Source organism: Nerophis ophidion, linkage group LG17 (assembly GCF_033978795.1).
Source record: "Nerophis ophidion isolate RoL-2023_Sa linkage group LG17, RoL_Noph_v1.0, whole genome shotgun sequence".
Lineage (NCBI taxonomy): Eukaryota > Metazoa > Chordata > Actinopteri > Syngnathiformes > Syngnathidae > Nerophis > Nerophis ophidion.
In genome coordinates this window covers 8,930,482-8,952,981 of record NC_084627.1, presented here as the reverse complement: position 1 = coordinate 8,952,981, position 22,500 = coordinate 8,930,482, and the positions used below count along the sequence as shown (strand labels likewise).

At 39.7% G+C, this 22,500-nt stretch overlaps 1 protein-coding gene across 1 annotated transcript in view; it reads right to left on the bottom strand.

Annotated features, from left to right (window-relative positions):
* LOC133536646 (ras-specific guanine nucleotide-releasing factor 2-like) overlaps positions 1–22,500 on the bottom strand; it is a 38,418-nt gene that overhangs the window by 8,752 nt on the left and 7,166 nt on the right. Inside the window, exons 2-6 of the mRNA XM_061877266.1 lie at positions 5,265–5,377; positions 5,147–5,207; positions 5,013–5,042; positions 4,815–4,918; positions 1,452–1,536 (exon numbers count right to left, since the gene is read on the bottom strand). Of these exons, the coding sequence (XP_061733250.1) occupies positions 1,452–1,536; positions 4,815–4,918; positions 5,013–5,042; positions 5,147–5,207; positions 5,265–5,377 (393 nt within the window). The remainder of the gene's footprint in view (positions 1–1,451; positions 1,537–4,814; positions 4,919–5,012; positions 5,043–5,146; positions 5,208–5,264; positions 5,378–22,500) is intronic.

Sequence of the window (22,500 nt, the reverse complement as noted above, 5' to 3'; positions counted from 1 at the left end):
GTCATGTACACATATACATGTACATAAATATACAAATACACTTGTATACATATATAAAGTTTATACATGTACATATACACATACATCCATATATATTTATACATATACATTATATCATACATTTATTAATACATATATATGCCCATCATTAATATATATATATATATATATATATATATATATATATATATATATATATATATATATATATATATATATATATATGTGTGTGTGTGTGTATATGTGTGTGTATATATATTCATACATTAAATCCTGGAAAATGTTTACATTGTAGAAATTTTAAAAAAAGATGGACAATTTGTGTCACGTTTGTAAATGTGATTTCATGTTTGATCATGTTTTGTTTTGTGTTCTGGACTCTTGTTCTGTTTTTTCACTTCCTGGTTTGTTTTTGTTACCATGACAACTCATTGCTTTTCACCTTGCCCTCCTGGTCCCGCCCATGCCCTCAGTCCCGCACCTGTTCCTAGTTATTCACAGTCACTATTTAGGTCAATTTCTTTCTGTCCGTCAGTCTGGGAACATCAACTTTCATTGTTATCTACGCCCTCGCTGCTCATTCTCCATGATCACCTGCCACACACCTTGCTATTCTTGCCTCCTGTTTTTGTTGTCACAGTAAGTGTTTTGTTTTAGTTGTTTATAGTCATGCCACCGTGCTGTTTCTGTTCTTAGTTCATTCATGCCAATCAAGCAAGTGTTGTTGTTTCCTGTTTATATTTTGTAGCCAAGTTTTATACCTCCTTGTGAGCGCCCTTAGTTTGTTTATTTTTGTATTTAGAATTCCAAAAAAAAACATCATGTACCTGAATTCACGCCTGGCTCGTCCTGTAATCCCCCTGCGTCGAAGGAGCACACACAATCCATGTCCAAGTTTGACAATTTGACACTTACTAACATTATTATTATTATTATTATTATTATAGTCTGTTTTGTCGAAAAATAAAATCCAGCTGAGATGCATAAAGAAATTTTAAAGGGAACTTAAAGCAATATTTGAATTAGTGCTAATATATAGATGTCATTTATCATTTTTCAATGATTATATTTTTTTATTCATGATTGTGATCGTTATTCTAAGACAGAGGGTGTCCAAAGTGACCGGGCCCTTTCTAAAAAAAACACTCCTAAATTAGAAAACTAAAATGATATACAGCACAGAGGAAAAGTTGAAAAGTTGACAGAAATAATATCAAACATAAACATCAATAATAATAGACTTTGTAACATCCACCTTAGATTGGTTTCAGTTTAGAGCTTGGACCGTAAATGAGGCGTTAAGAGGTGCAATACAACATATGAGCACTAGAGGGAGACAAAGAAGTCGCGAGTGGGATTTTTTTTTATAAAGAAACTTACAAAAGTGAGTAAAAAAAATGTTTTTAAAAAAGGGCGGACATGACTTTTGTAAATGAACATACTAGACGTACATTGTTGAAGTGCTGGCTGGTCTTCATGATGAAAGGAGTCTTCTCCGTCTTGTCCACCTTCATCCAGCCTTGACCCAGGAACTCCCTGAGAACACCAAATACTGTCAAATATTTCACCTTAAAGAAGACGGACTCATCCTTTTCTGGAATTATTCATTCATATTCGTCACAATAAATAAATTATTGCTATTATTTGCCAATATTTCACATATTTGGTGTACGCCAAGAGACCATACTTGCCATCCCTCCCGGATTTTCCGGGAGACTCCCGAAATTCAGCGCCTCACCCGAAAACCTCCTGGGACAAATCTCCCAAAATTCATGCGGAGCTGGAGGCCACGCCCCCTCCAGCTCCATGCGGACCTGAGTGAGGACAGCCTGTTTTCACATCCGCTTTCCCACAATATAAACAGCATGTCTGCCCGATGACGTTATAACTGTAGAATGATCGAGGGCGAGTTCTTGGTTTCTTATGTGGGTTTATTGTTATGCAGTTTCATTAACGTCCTCCCAGCGCGGTAACAACACACAACAACAGCAGTCACGTTTTCGTCCACCGTAAAGCAGTTCGTCTGCCGTAAACAGCAATGTTGTGACACTCTTAAACAGGACAATACTCCCATCTAGCGTACATGCATATGTGACAATAGCATCTACGGCTTTTGGAGAGTGCCGTGCACAACTGCGCACACAACGAGGAGACGAAGATGGAAGATTCCAGACTCTAGTGCATTTGATGAAAGCACTTTTGTGCGTGCCACACAGCAATGCATCATCAGAGAGGGTGTTCAGCATGGTTAGAAAAATAGTGACAGGGAATAGAACACGGATGGACAATTCAACCCTTAACTCAACAATGAGTAGACGAGTGTTATGCGTGTGTATATGTGTAAATAAATGAACACTAAAATTCAAGTATTTCTTTTATATATATATATATATATATATATATATATATATATATATATACATATATGCCCTGCGATGAGATGTCGACTTGTCCAGGGTGTACGCCGCCTTACCCCCGATCGTAGCTGAGATAGCCACCAGAGCCCCCCGCGACCCCAAATGGATTAAGCGGTAGAAAATGGATATATATATATATATACATATATATATGTATATATATATATAAAAGAAATACTAGAATTTTAGTGTTCATTTATTTACAGCTAGAATTCACCAAGTCTAGAGTCTGTAAGGAGCTTGCTGGAATTGACGGATCTCTCGGATGATGTGGGAGATCTGACACACAAACACATGACCACGCCCACGTTAGCAACAGGCGGGACGGTTGCCTAGCAACAGCCTCTTTACCATCCTCATCTTGGAGAAGTTGACCAGGCCATCCTCTGTGAAGTTGGGCGTTCCCTCCTCGATGAAAGCCAGGTCGGTCAGATACATGCCCAGGTAGGGGACGCACGGGGGGTTACAGCTGCGCACACACACACACACACACACACACACACACACACACACACACACACACACACACACACACACACACACACACACACACACACACACACACACACACACACACACACACACACACACACACACACACACACACACACACACACACACACACACACACACACACACACACACACACACACACACACACACGTAAGAACCCAGGGTTTAGGTGGAACACACTCAAGCGGATTACTTTTTCAGCGTCTCCCGCAGGTTCTTGAAGCGTCCCTCGGACGACACGGTCCTCTGCAGACGCTCCATCAGCGCCTTGGTCTGCACCAGAAGACCGGGACAAGGTTGGTTGTACCTAATCAAGTGCCCCCCCCCCCCCGAGCGCACGTGGCCCCCTCACCTGTTTGCAGACTTTGGCCCACGTCTTCTTCAGCCGGTAGATGGCGCTGCGGTTGAGGGCGGAGGTGATCTCCAGCACGCCGTTGTAGTTGTTGAGGCAGCGGCAGATGTCGGCCACCGCCAGCCACTTCTCCCTGTCACAATTTTTCTAACCATGCTGAACACCCTCTCTGATGATGCATTGCTGTGTGGCACGCACAAAAGTGCTTTCATCAAATGTACTAGAGTCTGGAATCTTCCATCTTCGTCTCCTCGTTGTGTGCGCAGTTGTGCACAGCACTCTCCAAAAGCCATAGATGTTATTGTCACATATGCATGTACGCTAGATGGGAGTATTGTCCTGTTTAAGAGTGTCGCAACATTGCTGTTTACGGCAGACGAACTGCTTTACGGTAGATGAAAACGTGACTGCTGTTGTTGTGTGTTGTTACCGCGCTGGGAGGACGTTAATGAAACTGCATAACAATAAACCCACATAAAAACCAAGAACTCACTCTCGATCATTCTACAGTTATAACGTCATCGGGCAGACACGCTGTTTATATTGTGGGAAAGCGGATGTGAAAACAGGCTGTCCTCACTCAGGTCCGCATGGAGCTGGAGGGGGCGTGGCCTCCAGCTCCGCATGAATTTCGGGAGATTTTTGGGAGCAAATTTGTCCTGGGAGGTTTTCGGGTGAGGCGCTGAATTTCGGGAGTCTCCCGGAAAATCCGGGAGGGATGGCAAGTATGGTCTCTTGGCGTACACAAAATATGTGAAATATTGGCAAATAGCAATAATTTATTTATTGTGACGAATATGAATGAATAATTCCAGAAGACTTGTCCAGGGTGTACGCCGCCTTACCCCCGATCGTAGCTGAGATAGGCACCAGAGCCCCCCGCGACCCCAAATGGATTAAGCGGTAGAAAATGGATATATATATATACATATATATATGTATATATATATATATAAAAGAAATACTAGAATTTTAGTGTTCATTTATTTACAGCTAGAATTCACCAAGTCTAGAGTTTATACACACACACACACACACACACACACACACACACACATATATATATATATATATATATATATATATATATATGTATATATCCATCCATCCATTTTCTACCGCTTATTCCCTTTTGGGGTCGCTGGCGCCTATCTCAGCTACAATCTGGCGGAAGGCAGGGTACACCCTGGACAAGTCGCCACCTCATCGCAGGGCCAACACAGATAGACAGACAACATTCACACTCACATATATATATATATATATATATATATATATATATATATATATATATATATATATATATATATATATATGAAATACTTGACTTGGTGAATTCTAGCTGTAAATATACTCCTCCCCTCTTAAACACGCCCCGCCCCCAACCACGCCCCCCACCTCCCGAAATCTGAGGTCTCAAGGTTGGCAAGTCTGCCAAGAGCTCACTAGAAAAACCTAAACCTGCATTCTCTCTCCTCACCACTAGGGGGCGTCACGAAGTGATTGATGATGTCATCAGTGCTGGGACTTACTCATAAGGAATACTACGGAAGACGATGTGGTCCAATAAGGTGATCTGTTCTGCCAGCTCCATTGCTGACAGCGACTCAAAACACTCCGCCTTTGGATTCTCCGTCTACACACACACACACACACACACACACACACATAAAAAAAGACACACAATACTAAAAATAGCATCATTAAAGAAGATGGATGTTAAATCTTACCGCAATGAAGTGAAGAAGTGGACAACTTTTCTGCTCCATCATCACCATCACCATGACAACGTTGAACATGAGCTTGTTAGACACAATGTGTGTGTGTGTGTGTGTGTGTGTGTGTGTGTGTGTCGGACACCCACCATCTGTAAAATGTCCTCGATCTTCAGCTGAGCGTCGTCCTGTTCCTCTTGAGAAAGAGCACTGAAAGAGAGGAAAGGTGTCACAGTTTTGGACGGCAGCAAGGAGAAAGATGTCCACCTGAGAATGTTGGCGGTGGCTTTCCTCTCCTGGGGCAGCAGGTCCGGGTCCCGCAGAACCTCCTCCAGCAGGCTGACCACGCCCACCTTCAGCTCGCTGTTGCTCTCAAAGTCCTGCAAAGGAAGGAAGAAGTTTTATTTGGGACTCCCATCCAAGATTTGGACCGCCACTGATACATTAGGATCGCTACAAATAGATTGGGACAAGCAAAACTAGATTTGGACCGCCACAGACAAAATTTGGACCACCATAAATAAATACATTACGACTGCTACAAATACATTTGTATCATTACAATACATTTGGATGGATGGATGGGTGGATTTGGACCACCGCACAGATTCAAACTGTCACAAATAGATTTGGACCATCGCACAGATTCAAACCACCACAAATATATTTAGACCACCACAAATATATTTGGACCACCACACAGATGCAAACCACCACAAATATATGTGGACCACCACAAATATATGTGGACCACCACAAATATATGTGGACCACCACAAATATATGTGGACCACCACAAATAGATTTAGACCACCACAAATAGATTTAGACCACCACAAATAGATTTGGACCACCACAAATAGATTTGGACCACCACACAGATTCAAACCACCACAAATATATGTGGACCACCACAAATAGATTTGGACCACCACAAATATATGTGGACCACCACAAATATATGTGGACCACCACACATAGATTTAGACCACCACAAATAGATTTAGACCACCACAAATAGATTTGGACCACCACAAATAGATTTGGACCACCACACAGATTCAAACCACCACAAATATATGTGGACCACCTCAAATAGATTTGGACCACCACACAGATTCAAACCACCACAGATATATGTGGACCACCACAAATATATTTGGACCACAACAAAGATTCATACCACCACAAATATATGTCCAGATATATGTGGACCACCACAAATAGATTTGGACCACCACACAGATTCACACCACCACAAATAGATTTGGACCACCACAAATATATGTGGACCACCACAAATAGATCTGGACCACCACACAGATTCAGACCACCACAAATAAATTTCAACTTCTACAAACATATTTGGACCACCACCAGTAGATTTCGACTACTACAAACATATTTGGACCACCACAAAAAGATCTGGACCACCACACAGATTCAGACCACCACAAATAGATTTGGACCACCACAAATATTAAGACTGCCACAAATATATGTGGACCGCCACAAATTGATTTAGACCACCACACAGATTCAGACCACCACAAATAAATTTCAACTTCTACAAACATATTTGGACCACCACAAGTAGATTTCGACTTCTACAAATATATTTGGACTACCACAAATAGATTTGGACCATCACAAATATATGTGGACCACCACAAGTAGATTTCGACTTCTACAAATATATGTGGACCACCACAAGTAGATGTTGACTGCTACAAATATATGTGGACCACCACAAGTAGATTTCGACTTCTACAAATATATGTGGACCACCACAAGTAGATTTCGTCTTCTACAAATATATGTGGACCACCACAAGTAGATGTTGACTGCTACAAATATATGTGGACCACCACAAGTAGATTTCGACTTCTACAAATATATGTGGACCACCACAAGTAGATTTCAACTTTTACAAATATATGTGGACCACCACAAGTAGATTTCGACTTCTACAAATATATGTGGACCACCACAAGTAGATGTTGACTGCTACAAATATATGTGGACCACCACAAGTAGATTTCGACTTCTACAAATATATGTGGACCACCACAAGTAGATGTTGACAGCTACAAATATATGTGGACCACCACAAGTAGATTTCGACTTCTACAAATATATGTGGACCACCACAAGTAGATGTTGACTGCTACAAATATATGTGGACCACCACAAGTAGATGTTGACTGCTACAAATATATGTGGACCACCACAAGTAGATGTTGACTGCTACAAATATATGTGGACCACCACAAGTAGATGTTGACTGCTACAAATATATGTGGACCACCACAAGTAGATGTTGACTTCTACAAATATATGTGGACCACCACAAGTAGATGTTGACTGCTACAAATATATGTGGACCACCACAAGTAGATGTTGACTTCTACAAATATATGTGGACCACCACAAGTAGATGTTGACTGCCACAAATATATGTGGACCACCACAAATAGATGTTGACTGCTACAAATATATGTGAACCACCACAAATAGATGTTGACTGCTACAAATATATGTGGACCACCACAAGTAGATTTTGACTGCTACAAATATATGTGGACCACCACAAGTAGATGTTGACTGCTACAAATATATGTGGACCACCACAAGTAGATGTTGACTGCTACAAATATATGTGGACCACCACAAGTAGATGTTGACTGCTACAAATATATGTGGACCACCACAAGTAGATGTTGACTGCCACAAATATATGTGGACCACCACAAATAGATGTTGACTGCTACAAATATATGTGAACCACCACAAATAGATGTTGACTGCTACAAATATATGTGGACCACCACAAGTAGATGTTGACTGCTACAAATATATGTGGACCATCACAAGTAGACGTTGACTGCTACAAATATATGTGGACCCCCACAAATAGATGTTGACTGCTACAAATATATGTGGACCACCACAAGTAGATGTTGACTGCTACAAATATATGTGGACCACCACAAGTAGATGTTGACTGCTACAAATATATGTGGACCACCACAAATAGATGTTGACTGCTACAAATATATGTGGACCACCACAAGTAGATGTTGACTGCTACAAATATATGTGGACCACCACAAATAGATGTTGACTGCTACAAATATATGTGGACCACCACAAGTAGATGTTGACTGCTACAAATATATGTGGACCACCACAAATAGATGTTGACTGCTACAAATATATGTGGACCACCACAAGTAGATGTTGACTGCTACAAATATATGTGGACCATCACAAGTAGACGTTGACTGCTACAAATATATGTGGACCCCCACAAATAGATGTTGACTGCTACAAATATATGTGGACCACCACAAGTAGATGTTGACTGCTACAAATATATGTGGACCACCACAAGTAGATGTTGACTGCTACAAATATATGTGGACCACCACAAATAGATGTTGACTGCTACAAATATATGTGGACCACCACAAGTAGATGTTGACTTCTACAAATATATGTGGACTACCATAAGTAGATGTTGACTGCTACAAATATATGTGGACCACCACAAGTAGATGTTGACTGCTACAAATATATGTGGACCACCACAAGTAGATGTGGACCACCACAAATAGATGTTGACTGCTACAAATATATGTGGACCACCACAAGTAGATTTCGACTGCTACAAATATATGTGGACCACCACAAGTAGATGTTGACTGCTACAAATATATGTGGACCACCACAAGTAGATGTTGACTGCTACAAATATATGTGGACCACCACAAGTAGATGTTGACTGCTACAAATATATGTGGACCACCACAAGTAGATGTTGACTGCTACAAATATATGTGGACCACCACAAGTAGATTTCGACTTCTACAAATATATGTGGACCACCACAAGTAGATGTTGACTGCTACAAATATATGTGGACCACCACAAGTAGATGTTGACTGCTACAAATATATGTGGACCACCACAAGTAGATGTGGACCACCACAAATAGATGTTGACTGCTACAAATATATGTGGACCACCACAAGTAGATTTCGACTGCTACAAATATATGTGGACCACCACAAATAGATGTTGACTGCTACAAATATATGTGGACCACCACAAGTAGATGTTGACTGCTACAAATATATGTGGACCACCACAAGTAGATGTTGACTGCTACAAATATATGTGGACCACCACAAGTAGATGTTGACTGTTACAAATATATGTGGACCACCACAAGTAGATGTTGACTGTTACAAATATATGTGGACCACCACAAGTAGATGTTGACTGTTACAAATATATGTGGACCACCACAAGTAGATGTTGACTGTTACAAATATATGTGGACCACCACAAGTAGATGTTGACTGTTACAAATATATGTGGACCACCACAAGTAGATGTTGACTGCTACAAATATATGTGGACCACCACAAGTAGATGTTGACTGCTACAAATATATGTGGACCACCACAAGTAGATGTTGACTTCTACAAATATATGTGGACCACCACAAGTAGATGTTGACTTCTACAAATATATGTGGACCACCACAAATAGATGTTGACTTCTACAAATATATGTGGACCACCACAAGTAGATGTTGACTGCTACAAATATATGTGGACCACCACAAGTAGATGTTGACTGCTACAAATATATGTGGACCACCACAAGTAGATGTTGACTTCTACAAATATATGTGGACCACCACAAATATATGTTGACTTCTACAAATATATGTGGACCACCACAAGTAGATGTTGACTGCTACAAATATATGTGGACCACCACAAGTAGATGTTGACTTCTACAAATATATGTGGACCACCACAAGTAGATGTTGACTTCTACAAATATATGTGGACCACCACAAATAGATGTTGACTGCTACAAATATATGTGGACCACCACAAGTAGATGTTGACTTCTACAAATATATGTGGACCACCACAAATAGATGTTGACTGCTACAAATATATGTGGACCACCACAAGTAGATGTTGACTGCTACAAATATATGTGGACCCCCACAAGTAGATGTTGACTGCTACAAATATATGTGGACCACCACAAATAGATGTTGACTGCTACAAATATATGTGGACCACCACAAGTAGATGTTGACTTCTACAAATATATGTGGACCACCACAAATAGATGTTGACTGCTACAAATATATGTGGACCCCCACAAGTAGATGTTGACTGCTACAAATATATGTGGACCACCACAAATAGATGTTGACTGCTACAAATATATGTGGACCACCACAAATAGATGTTGACTGCTACAAATATATGTGGACCACCACAAATAGATGTTGACTGCTACAAATATATGTGGACCACCACAAATAGATGTTGACTGCTACAAATATATGTGGACCACCACAAGTAGATGTTGACTGCTACAAATATATGTGGACCACCACAAGTAGATGTTGACTGCTACAAATATATGTGGACCACCACAAGTAGATGTTGACTTCTACAAATATATGTGGACCACCACAAATAGATGTTGACTGCTACAAATATATGTGGACCACCACAAATAGATGTTGACTGCTACAAATATATGTGGACCACCACAAGTAGATGTTGACTGCTACAAATATATGTGGACCCCCACAAGTAGATGTTGACTGCTACAAATATATGTGGACCACCACAAATAGATGTTGACTGCTACAAATATATGTGGACCACCACAAATAGATGTTGACTGCTACAAATATATGTGGACCACCACAAGTAGATGTTGACTTCTACAAATATATGTGGACTACCATAAGTAGATGTTGACTGCTACAAATATATGTGGACCACCACAAGTAGATGTTGACTGCTACAAATATATGTGGACCACCACAAGTAGATGTGGACCACCACAAATAGATGTTGACTGCTACAAATATATGTGGACCACCACAAGTAGATTTCGACTGCTACAAATATATGTGGACCACCACAAATAGATGTTGACTGCTACAAATATATGTGGACCACCACAAGTAGATGTTGACTGCTACAAATATATGTGGACCACCACAAGTAGATGTTGACTGCTACAAATATATGTGGACCACCACAAGTAGATGTTGACTGCTACAAATATATGTGGACCACCACAAGTAGATGTTGACTGCTACAAATATATGTGGACCACCACAAGTAGATTTCGACTTCTACAAATATATGTGGACCACCACAAGTATATGTTGACTGCTACAAATATATGTGGACCACCACAAGTAGATGTGGACCACCACAAATAGATGTTGACTGCTACAAATATATGTGGACCACCACAAGTAGATTTCGACTGCTACAAATATATGTGGACCACCACAAATAGATGTTGACTGCTACAAATATATGTGGACCACCACAAGTAGATGTTGACTGCTACAAATATATGTGGACCACCACAAGTAGATGTTGACTGTTACAAATATATGTGGACCACCACAAGTAGATGTTGACTGTTACAAATATATGTGGACCACCACAAGTAGATGTTGACTGTTACAAATATATGTGGACCACCACAAGTAGATGTTGACTGCTACAAATATATGTGGACCACCACAAGTAGATGTTGACTGTTACAAATATATGTGGACCACCACAAGTAGATGTTGACTGTTACAAATATATGTGGACCACCACAAGTAGATGTTGACTGCTACAAATATATGTGGACCACCACAAGTAGATGTTGACTGCTACAAATATATGTGGACCACCACAAGTAGATGTTGACTTCTACAAATATATGTGGACCACCACAAGTAGATGTTGACTTCTACAAATATATGTGGACCACCACAAATAGATGTTGACTGCTACAAATATATGTGGACCACCACAAGTAGATGTTGACTGCTACAAATATATGTGGACCACCACAAGTAGATGTTGACTTCTACAAATATATGTGGACCACCACAAATAGATGTTGACTGCTACAAATATATGTGGACCACCACAAATAGATGTTGACTGCTACAAATATATGTGGACCACCACAAGTAGATGTTGACTGCTACAAATATATGTGGACCCCCACAAATAGATGTTGACTGCTACAAATATATGTGGACCCCCACAAGTAGATGTTGACTGCTACAAATATATGTGGACCACCACAAGTAGATGTTGACTGCTACAAATATATGTGGACCACCACAAGTAGATGTTGACTGTTACAAATATATGTGGACCACCACAAGTAGATGTTGACTGCTACAAATATATGTGGACCACCACAAGTAGATGTTGACTGCTACAAATATATGTGGACCACCACAAGTAGATGTTGACTTCTACAAATATATGTGGACCACCACAAGTAGATGTTGACTTCTACAAATATATGTGGACCACCACAAATAGATGTTGACTTCTACAAATATATGTGGACCACCACAAGTAGATGTTGACTGCTACAAATATATGTGGACCACCACAAGTAGATGTTGACTTCTACAAATATATGTGGACCACCACAAATAGATGTTGACTTCTACAAATATATGTGGACCACCACAAGTAGATGTTGACTGCTACAAATATATGTGGACCACCACAAGTAGATGTTGACTTCTACAAATATATGTGGACCCACCACAAAGTAGATGTTGACTGCTACAAATATATGTGGACCACCACAAGTAGATGTTGACTGCTACAAATATATGTGGACCACCACAAGTAGATGTTGACTGCTACAAATATATGTGGACCACCACAAGTAGATGTTGACTGCTACAAATATATGTGGACCACCACAAGTAGATGTTGACTGCTACAAATATATGTGGACCACCACAAGTAGATGTTGACTTCTACAAATATATGTGGACCACCACAAATAGATGTTGACTGCTACAAATATATGTGGACCACCACAAGTAGATGTTGACTGCTACAAATATATGTGGACCCCCACAAGTAGATGTTGACTGCTACAAATATATGTGGACCACCACAAAGTAGATGTTGACTGCTACAAATATATGTGGACCACCACAAGTAGATGTTGACTTCTACAAATATATGTGGACCACCACAAATAGATGTTGACTGCTACAAATATATGTGGACCCCCACAAGTAGATGTTGACTGCTACAAATATATGTGGACCACCACAAGTAGATGTTGACTGCTACAAATATATGTGGACCACCACAAGTAGATGTTGACTTCTACAAATATATGTGGACCACCACAAGTAGATGTTGACTGCTACAAATATATGTGGACCACCACAAGTAGATGTTGACTTCTACAAATATATGTGGACCACCACAAGTAGATGTTGACTGCTACAAATATATGTGGACCACCACAAATAGATGTTGACTGCTACAAATATATGTGGACCACCACAAGTAGATGTTGACTGCTACAAATATATGTGGACCACCACAAGTAGATGTTGACTGCTACAAATATATGTGGACCACCACAAATAGATGTTGACTGCTACAAATATATGTGGACCACCACAAATAGATGTTGACTGCTACAAATATATGTGGACCACCACAAATAGATGTTGACTGCTACAAATATATGTGGACCACCACAAGTAGATGTTGACTGCTACAAATATATGTGGACCCCCACAAATAGATGTTGACTGCTACAAATATATGTGGACCACCACAAGTAGATGTTGACTGCTACAAATATATGTGGACCACCACAAGTAGATGTTGACTGCTACAAATATATGTGGACCACCACAAGTAGATGTTGACTGTTACAAATATATGTGGACCACCACAAGTAGATGTTGACTGCTACAAATATATGTGGACCACCACAAGTAGATGTTGACTGCTACAAATATATGTGGACCACCACAAGTAGATGTTGACTTCTACAAATATATGTGGACCACCACAAGTAGATGTTGACTTCTACAAATATATGTGGACCACCACAAATAGATGTTGACTTCTACAAATATATGTGGACCACCACAAGTAGATGTTGACTGCTACAAATATATGTGGACCACCACAAGTAGATGTTGACTTCTACAAATATATGTGGACCACCACAAATAGATGTTGACTTCTACAAATATATGTGGACCACCACAAGTAGATGTTGACTGCTACAAATATATGTGGACCACCACAAGTAGATGTTGACTGCTACAAATATATGTGGACCACCACAAGTAGATGTTGACTTCTACAAATATATGTGGACCACCACAAGTAGATGTTGACTGCTACAAATATATGTGGACCACCACAAGTAGATGTTGACTGCTACAAATATATGTGGACCACCACAAGTAGATGTTGACTTCTACAAATATATGTGGACCACCACAAATAGATGTTGACTTCTACAAATATATGTGGACCACCACAAGTAGATGTTGACTGCTACAAATATATGTGGACCACCACAAGTAGATGTTGACTGCTACAAATATATGTGGACCACCACAAGTAGATGTTGACTGCTACAAATATATGTGGACCACCACAAATAGATGTTGACTGCTACAAATATATGTGGACCACCACAAGTAGATGTTGACTTCTACAAATATATGTGGACCACCACAAATAGATGTTGACTGCTACAAATATATGTGGACCACCACAAGTAGATGTTGACTGCTACAAATATATGTGGACCCCCACAAGTAGATGTTGACTGCTACAAATATATGTGGACCACCACAAATAGATGTTGACTGCTACAAATATATGTGGACCACCACAAGTAGATGTTGACTTCTACAAATATATGTGGACCACCACAAGTAGATGTTGACTGCTACAAATATATGTGGACCACCACAAGTAGATGTTGACTGCTACAAATATATGTGGACCACCACAAGTAGATGTTGACTGCTACAAATATATGTGGACCACCACAAGTAGATGTTGACTGCTACAAATATATGTGGACCACCACAAGTAGATGTTGACTGCTACAAATATATGTGGACCACCACAAGTAGATGTTGACTTCTACAAATATATGTGGACCACCACAAGTAGATGTTGACTGCTACAAATATATGTGGACCACCACAAGTAGATGTTGACTGCTACAAATATATGTGGACCACCACAAGTAGATGTTGACTGCTACAAATATATGTGGACCACCACAAATAGATGTTGACTGCTACAAATATATGTGGACCACCACAAGTAGATGTTGACTGCTACAAATATATGTGGACCACCACAAATAGATGTTGACTGCTACAAATATATGTGGACCACCACAAGTAGATGTTGACTGCTACAAATATATGTGGACCACCACAAGTAGATGTTGACTGCTACAAATATATGTGGACCACCACAAGTAGATGTTGACTGCTACAAATATATGTGGACCACCACAAGTAGATGTTGACTTCTACAAATATATGTGGACCACCACAAATAGATGTTGACTGCTACAAATATATGTGGACCACCACAAGTAGATGTTGACTGCTACAAATATATGTGGACCACCACAAGTAGATGTTGACTGCTACAAATATATGTGGACCACCACAAGTAGATGTTGACTGCTACAAATATATGTGGACCACCACAAATAGATGTTGACTGCTACAAATATATGTGGACCACCACAAGTAGATGTTGACTGCTACAAATATATGTGGACCACCACAAGTAGATGTTGACTGCTACAAATATATGTGGACCACCACAAGTAGATGTTGACTTCTACAAATATATGTGGACCACCACAAGTAGATGTTGACTGCTACAAATATATGTGGACCACCACAAATAGATGTTGACTGCTACAAATATATGTGGACCACCACAAGTAGATGTTGACTGCTACAAATATATGTGGACCCCCACAATAGATGTTGACTGCTACAAATATATGTGGACCCCCACAAGTAGATGTTGACTGCTACAAATATATGTGGACCACCACAAATAGATGTTGACTGCTACAAATATATGTGGACCACCACAAATAGATGTTGACTGCTACAAATATATGTGGACCACCACAAGTAGATGTTGACTGCTACAAATATATGTGGACCCCCACAAATAGATGTTGACTGCTACAAATATATGTGGACCACCACAAATAGATGTTGACTGCTACAAATATATGTGGACCACCACAAGTAGATGTTGACTGCTACAAATATATGTGGACCACCACAAGTAGATGTTGACTGCTACAAATATATGTGGACCACCACAAATAGATGTTGACTGCTACAAATATATGTGGACCACCACAAGTAGATGTTGACTGCTACAAATATATGTGGACCACCACAAGTAGATGTTGACTGCTACAAATATATGTGGACCACCACAAATAGATGTTGACTGCTACAAATATATGTGGACCACCACAAGTAGATGTTGACTGCTACAAATATATGTGGACCACCACAAGTAGATGTTGACTGCTACAAATATATGTGGACCCCCACAAATAGATGTTGACTGCTACAAATATATGTGGACCCCCACAAGTAGATGTTGACTGCTACAAATATATGTGGACCACCACAAATAGATGTTGACTGCTACAAATATATGTGGACCCCCACAAGTAGATGTTGACTGCTACAAATATATGTGGACCACCACAAATAGATGTTGACTGCTACAAATATATGTGGACCCCCACAAGTAGATGTTGACTGCTACAAATATATGTGGACCCCCACAAGTAGATGTTGACTGCTACAAATATATGTGGACCACCACAAATAGATGTTGACTGCTACAAATATATGTGGACCACCACAAGTAGATGTTGACTGCTACAAATATATGTGGACCACCACAAATAGATGTTGACTGCTACAAATATATGTGGACCACCACAAATAGATGTTGACTGCTACAAATATATGTGGACCACCACAAATAGATGTTGACTGCTACAAATATATGTGGACCACCACAAGTAGATGTTGACTGCTACAAATATATGTGGACCACCACAAGTAGATGTTGACTGCTACAAATATATGTGGACCACCACAAATAGATGTTGACTGCTACAAATATATGTGGACCACCACAAATAGATGTTGACTGCTACAAATATATGTGGACCCCCACAAGTAGATGTTGACTGCTACAAATATATGTGGACCCCCACAAGTAGATGTTGACTGCTACAAATATATGTGGACCACCACAAATAGATGTTGACTGCTACAAATATATGTGGACCACCACAAATAGATGTTGACTGCTACAAATATATGTGGACCCCCACAAGTAGATGTTGACTGCTACAAATATATGTGGACCACCACAAATAGATGTTGACTGCTACAAATATATGTGGACCCCCACAAGTAGATGTTGACTGCTACAAATATATGTGGACCACCACAAATAGATGTTGACTGCTACAAATATATGTGGACCCCCACAAGTAGATGTTGACTGCTACAAATATATGTGGACCACCACAAATAGATGTTGACTGCTACAAATATATGTGGACCACCACAAATAGATGTTGACTGCTACAAATATATGTGGACCACCACAAGTAGATGTTGACTGGTACAAATATATGTGGACCACCACAAATAGATGTTGACTGCTACAAATATATGTGGACCACCACAAATAGATGTTGACTGCTACAAATATATGTGGACCACCACAAATAGATGTTGACTGCTACAAATATATGTGGACCACCACAAGTAGATGTTGACTGCTACAAATATATGTGGACCACCACAAGTAGATGTTGACTGCTACAAATATATGTGGACCCCCACAAATAGATGTTGACTGCTACAAATATATGTGGACCCCCACAAGTAGATGTTGACTGCTACAAATATATGTGGACCACCACAAATAGATGTTGACTGCTACAAATATATGTGGACCACCACAAGTAGATGTTGACTTCTACAAATATATGTGGACCACCACAAATAGATGTTGACTGCTACAAATATATGTGGACCCCCACAAGTAGATGTTGACTGCTACAAATATATGTGGACCACCACAAATAGATGTTGACTGCTACAAATATATGTGGACCCCCACAAGTAGATGTTGACTGCTACAAATATATGTGGACCACCACAAATAGATGTTGACTGCTACAAATATATGTGGACCCCCACAAGTAGATGTTGACTGCTACAAATATATGTGGACCACCACAAGTAGATGTTGACTGCTACAAATATATGTGGACCACCACAAATAGATGTTGACTGCTACAAATATATGTGGACCACCACAAATAGATGTTGACTGCTACAAATATATGTGGACCCCCACAAGTAGATGTTGACTGCTACAAATATATGTGGACCACCACAAGTAGATGTTGACTGCTACAAATATATGTGGACCACCACAAATAGATGTTGACTGCTACAAATATATGTGGACCACCACAAGTAGATGTTGACTTCTACAAATATATGTGGACCACCACAAATAGATGTTGACTGCTACAAATATATGTGGACCACCACAAGTAGATGTTGACTGCTACAAATATATGTGGACCACCACAAATAGATGTTGACTGCTACAAATATATGTGGACCCCCACAAGTAGATGTTGACTGCTACAAATATATGTGGACCACCACAAATAGATGTTGACTGCTACAAATATATGTGGACCACCACAAATAGATGTTGACTGCTACAAATATATGTGGACCCCCACAAGTAGATGTTGACTGCTACAAATATATGTGGACCACCACAAGTAGATGTTGACTGCTACAAATATATGTGGACCACCACAAATAGATGTTGACTGCTACAAATATATGTGGACCACCACAAGTAGATGTTGACTGCTACAAATATATGTGGACCACCACAAGTAGATGTTGACTGCTACAAATATATGTGGACCACCACAAATAGATGTTGACTGCTACAAATATATGTGGACCACCACAAGTAGATGTTGACTGCTACAAATATATGTGGACCACCACAAGTAGATGTTGACTGCTACAAATATATGTGGACCACCACAAATAGATGTTGACTGCTACAAATATATGTGGACCACCACAAGTAGATGTTGACTGCTACAAATATATGTGGACCCCCACAAATAGATGTTGACTGCTACAAATATATGTGGACCCCCACAAGTAGATGTTGACTGCTACAAATATATGTGGACCACCACAAATAGATGTTGACTTCTACAAATATATGTGGACCACCACAAATAGATGTTGACTGCTACAAATATATGTGGACCACCACAAGTAGATGTTGACTGCTACAAATATATGTGGACCACCACAAGTAGATGTTGACTGCTACAAATATATGTGGACCCCCACAAATAGATGTTGACTGCTACAAATATATGTGGACCCCCACAAGTAGATGTTGACTGCTACAAATATATGTGGACCACCACAAATAGATGTTGACTGCTACAAATATATGTGGACCACCACAAATAGATGTTGACTGCTACAAATATATGTGGACCACCACAAATAGATGTTGACTTCTACAAATATATGTGGACCACCACAAGTAGATGTTGACTGCTACAAATATATGTGGACCACCACAAGTAGATGTTGACTTCTACAAATATATGTGGACCACCACAAATAGATGTTGACTGCTACAAATATATGTGGACCACCACAAATAGATGTTGACTGCTACAAATATATGTGGACCACCACAAGTAGATGTTGACTGCTACAAATATATGTGGACCACCACAAATAGATGTTGACTTCTACAAATATATGTGGACCACCACAAGTAGATGTTGACTGCTACAAATATATGTGGACCACCACAAGTAGATGTTGACTGCTACAAATATATGTGGACCACCACAAGTAGATGTTGACTGCTACAAATATATGTGGACCACCACAAATAGATGTTGACTTCTACAAATATATGTGGACCACCACAAGTAGATGTTGACTGCTACAAATATATGTGGACCACCACAAGTAGATGTTGACTGCTACAAATATATGTGGACCACCACAAATAGATGTTGACTGCTACAAATATATGTGGACCACCACAAGTAGATGTTGACTTCTACAAATATATGTGGACCACCACAAGTAGATGTTGACTGCTACAAATATATGTGGACCACCACAAGTAGATGTTGACTGCTACAAATATATGTGGACCACCACAAGTAGATGTTGACTTCTACAAATATATGTGGACCACCACAAATAGATGTTGACTGCTACAAATATATGTGGACCACCACAAGTAGATGTTGACTGCTACAAATATATGTGGACCACCACAAATAGATGTTGACTGCTACAAATATATGTGGACCACCACAAGTAGATGTTGACTGCTACAAATATATGTGGACCACCACAAATAGATGTTGACTGCTACAAATATATGTGGACCCCCACAAGTAGATGTTGACTGCTACAAATATATGTGGACCACCACAAATAGATGTTGACTGCTACAAATATATGTGGACCACCACAAGTAGATGTTGACTGCTACAAATATATGTGGACCACCACAAGTAGATGTTGACTGCTACAAATATATGTGGACCACCACAAGTAGATGTTGACTGCTACAAATATATGTGGACCACCACAAGTAGATGTTGACTGCTACAAATATATGTGGACCCCCACAAGTAGATGTTGACTGCTACAAATATATGTGGACCACCACAAATAGATGTTGACTGCTACAAATATATGTGGACCACCACAAGTAGATGTTGACTGCTACAAATATATGTGGACCACCACAAATAGATGTTGACTGCTACAAATATATGTGGACCACCACAAATAGATGTTGACTGCTACAAATATATGTGGACCACCACAAGTAGATGTTGACTGCTACAAATATATGTGGACCACCACAAGTAGATGTTGACTGCTACAAATATATGTGGACCACCACAAGTAGATGTTGACTTCTACAAATATATGTGGACCACCACAAATAGATGTTGACTGCTACAAATATATGTGGACCACCACAAGTAGATGTTGACTGCTACAAATATATGTGGACCACCACAAATAGATGTTGACTGCTACAAATATATGTGGACCACCACAAGTAGATGTTGACTGCTACAAATATATGTGGACCACCACAAGTAGATGTTGACTGCTACAAATATATGTGGACCACCACAAGTAGATGTTGACTGCTACAAATATATGTGGACCACCACAAATAGATGTTGACTGCTACAAATATATGTGGACCACCACAAGTAGATGTTGACTGCTACAAATATATGTGGACCACCACAAGTAGATGTTGACTGCTACAAATATATGTGGACCACCACAAATAGATGTTGACTGCTACAAATATATGTGGACCACCACAAATAGATGTTGACTTCTACAAATATATGTGGACCACCACAAGTAGATGTTGACTGCTACAAATATATGTGGACCACCACAAATAGATGTTGACTGCTACAAATATATGTGGACCACCACAAGTAGATGTTGACTGCTACAAATATATGTGGACCACCACAAATAGATGTTGACTGCTACAAATATATGTGGACCACCACAAATAGATGTTGACTGCTACAAATATATGTGGACCACCACAAGTAGATGTTGACTTCTACAAATATATGTGGACCACCACAAATAGATGTTGACTGCTACAAATATATGTGGACCACCACAATAGATGTTGACTGCTACAAATATATGTGGACCACCACAAATAGATGTTGACTGCTACAAATATATGTGGACCACCACAAGTAGATGTTGACTGCTACAAATATATGTGGACCACCACAAGTAGATGTTGACTGCTACAAATATATGTGGACCACCACAAATAGATGTTGACTGCTACAAATATATGTGGACCACCACAAATAGATGTTGACTGCTACAAATATATGTGGACCACCACAAGTAGATGTTGACTGCTACAAATATATGTGGACCACCACAAGTAGATGTTGACTGCTACAAATATATGTGGACCACCACAAATAGATGTTGACTGCTACAAATATATGTGGACCACCACAAATAGATGTTGACTGCTACAAATATATGTGGACCACCACAATAGATGTTGACTGCTACAAATATATGTGGACCACCACAAGTAGATGTTGACTGCTACAAATATATGTGGACCACCACAAGTAGATGTTGACTGCTACAAATATATGTGGACCACCACAAATAGATGTTGACTGCTACAAATATATGTGGACCACCACAAGTAGATGTTGACTTCTACAAATATATGTGGACCACCACAAGTAGATGTTGACTGCTACAAATATATGTGGACCACCACAAATAGATGTTGACTGCTACAAATATATGTGGACCACCACAAATAGATGTTGACTGCTACAAATATATGTGGACCACCACAAATAGATGTTGACTTCTACAAATATATGTGGACCACCACAAGTAGATGTTGACTGCTACAAATATATGTGG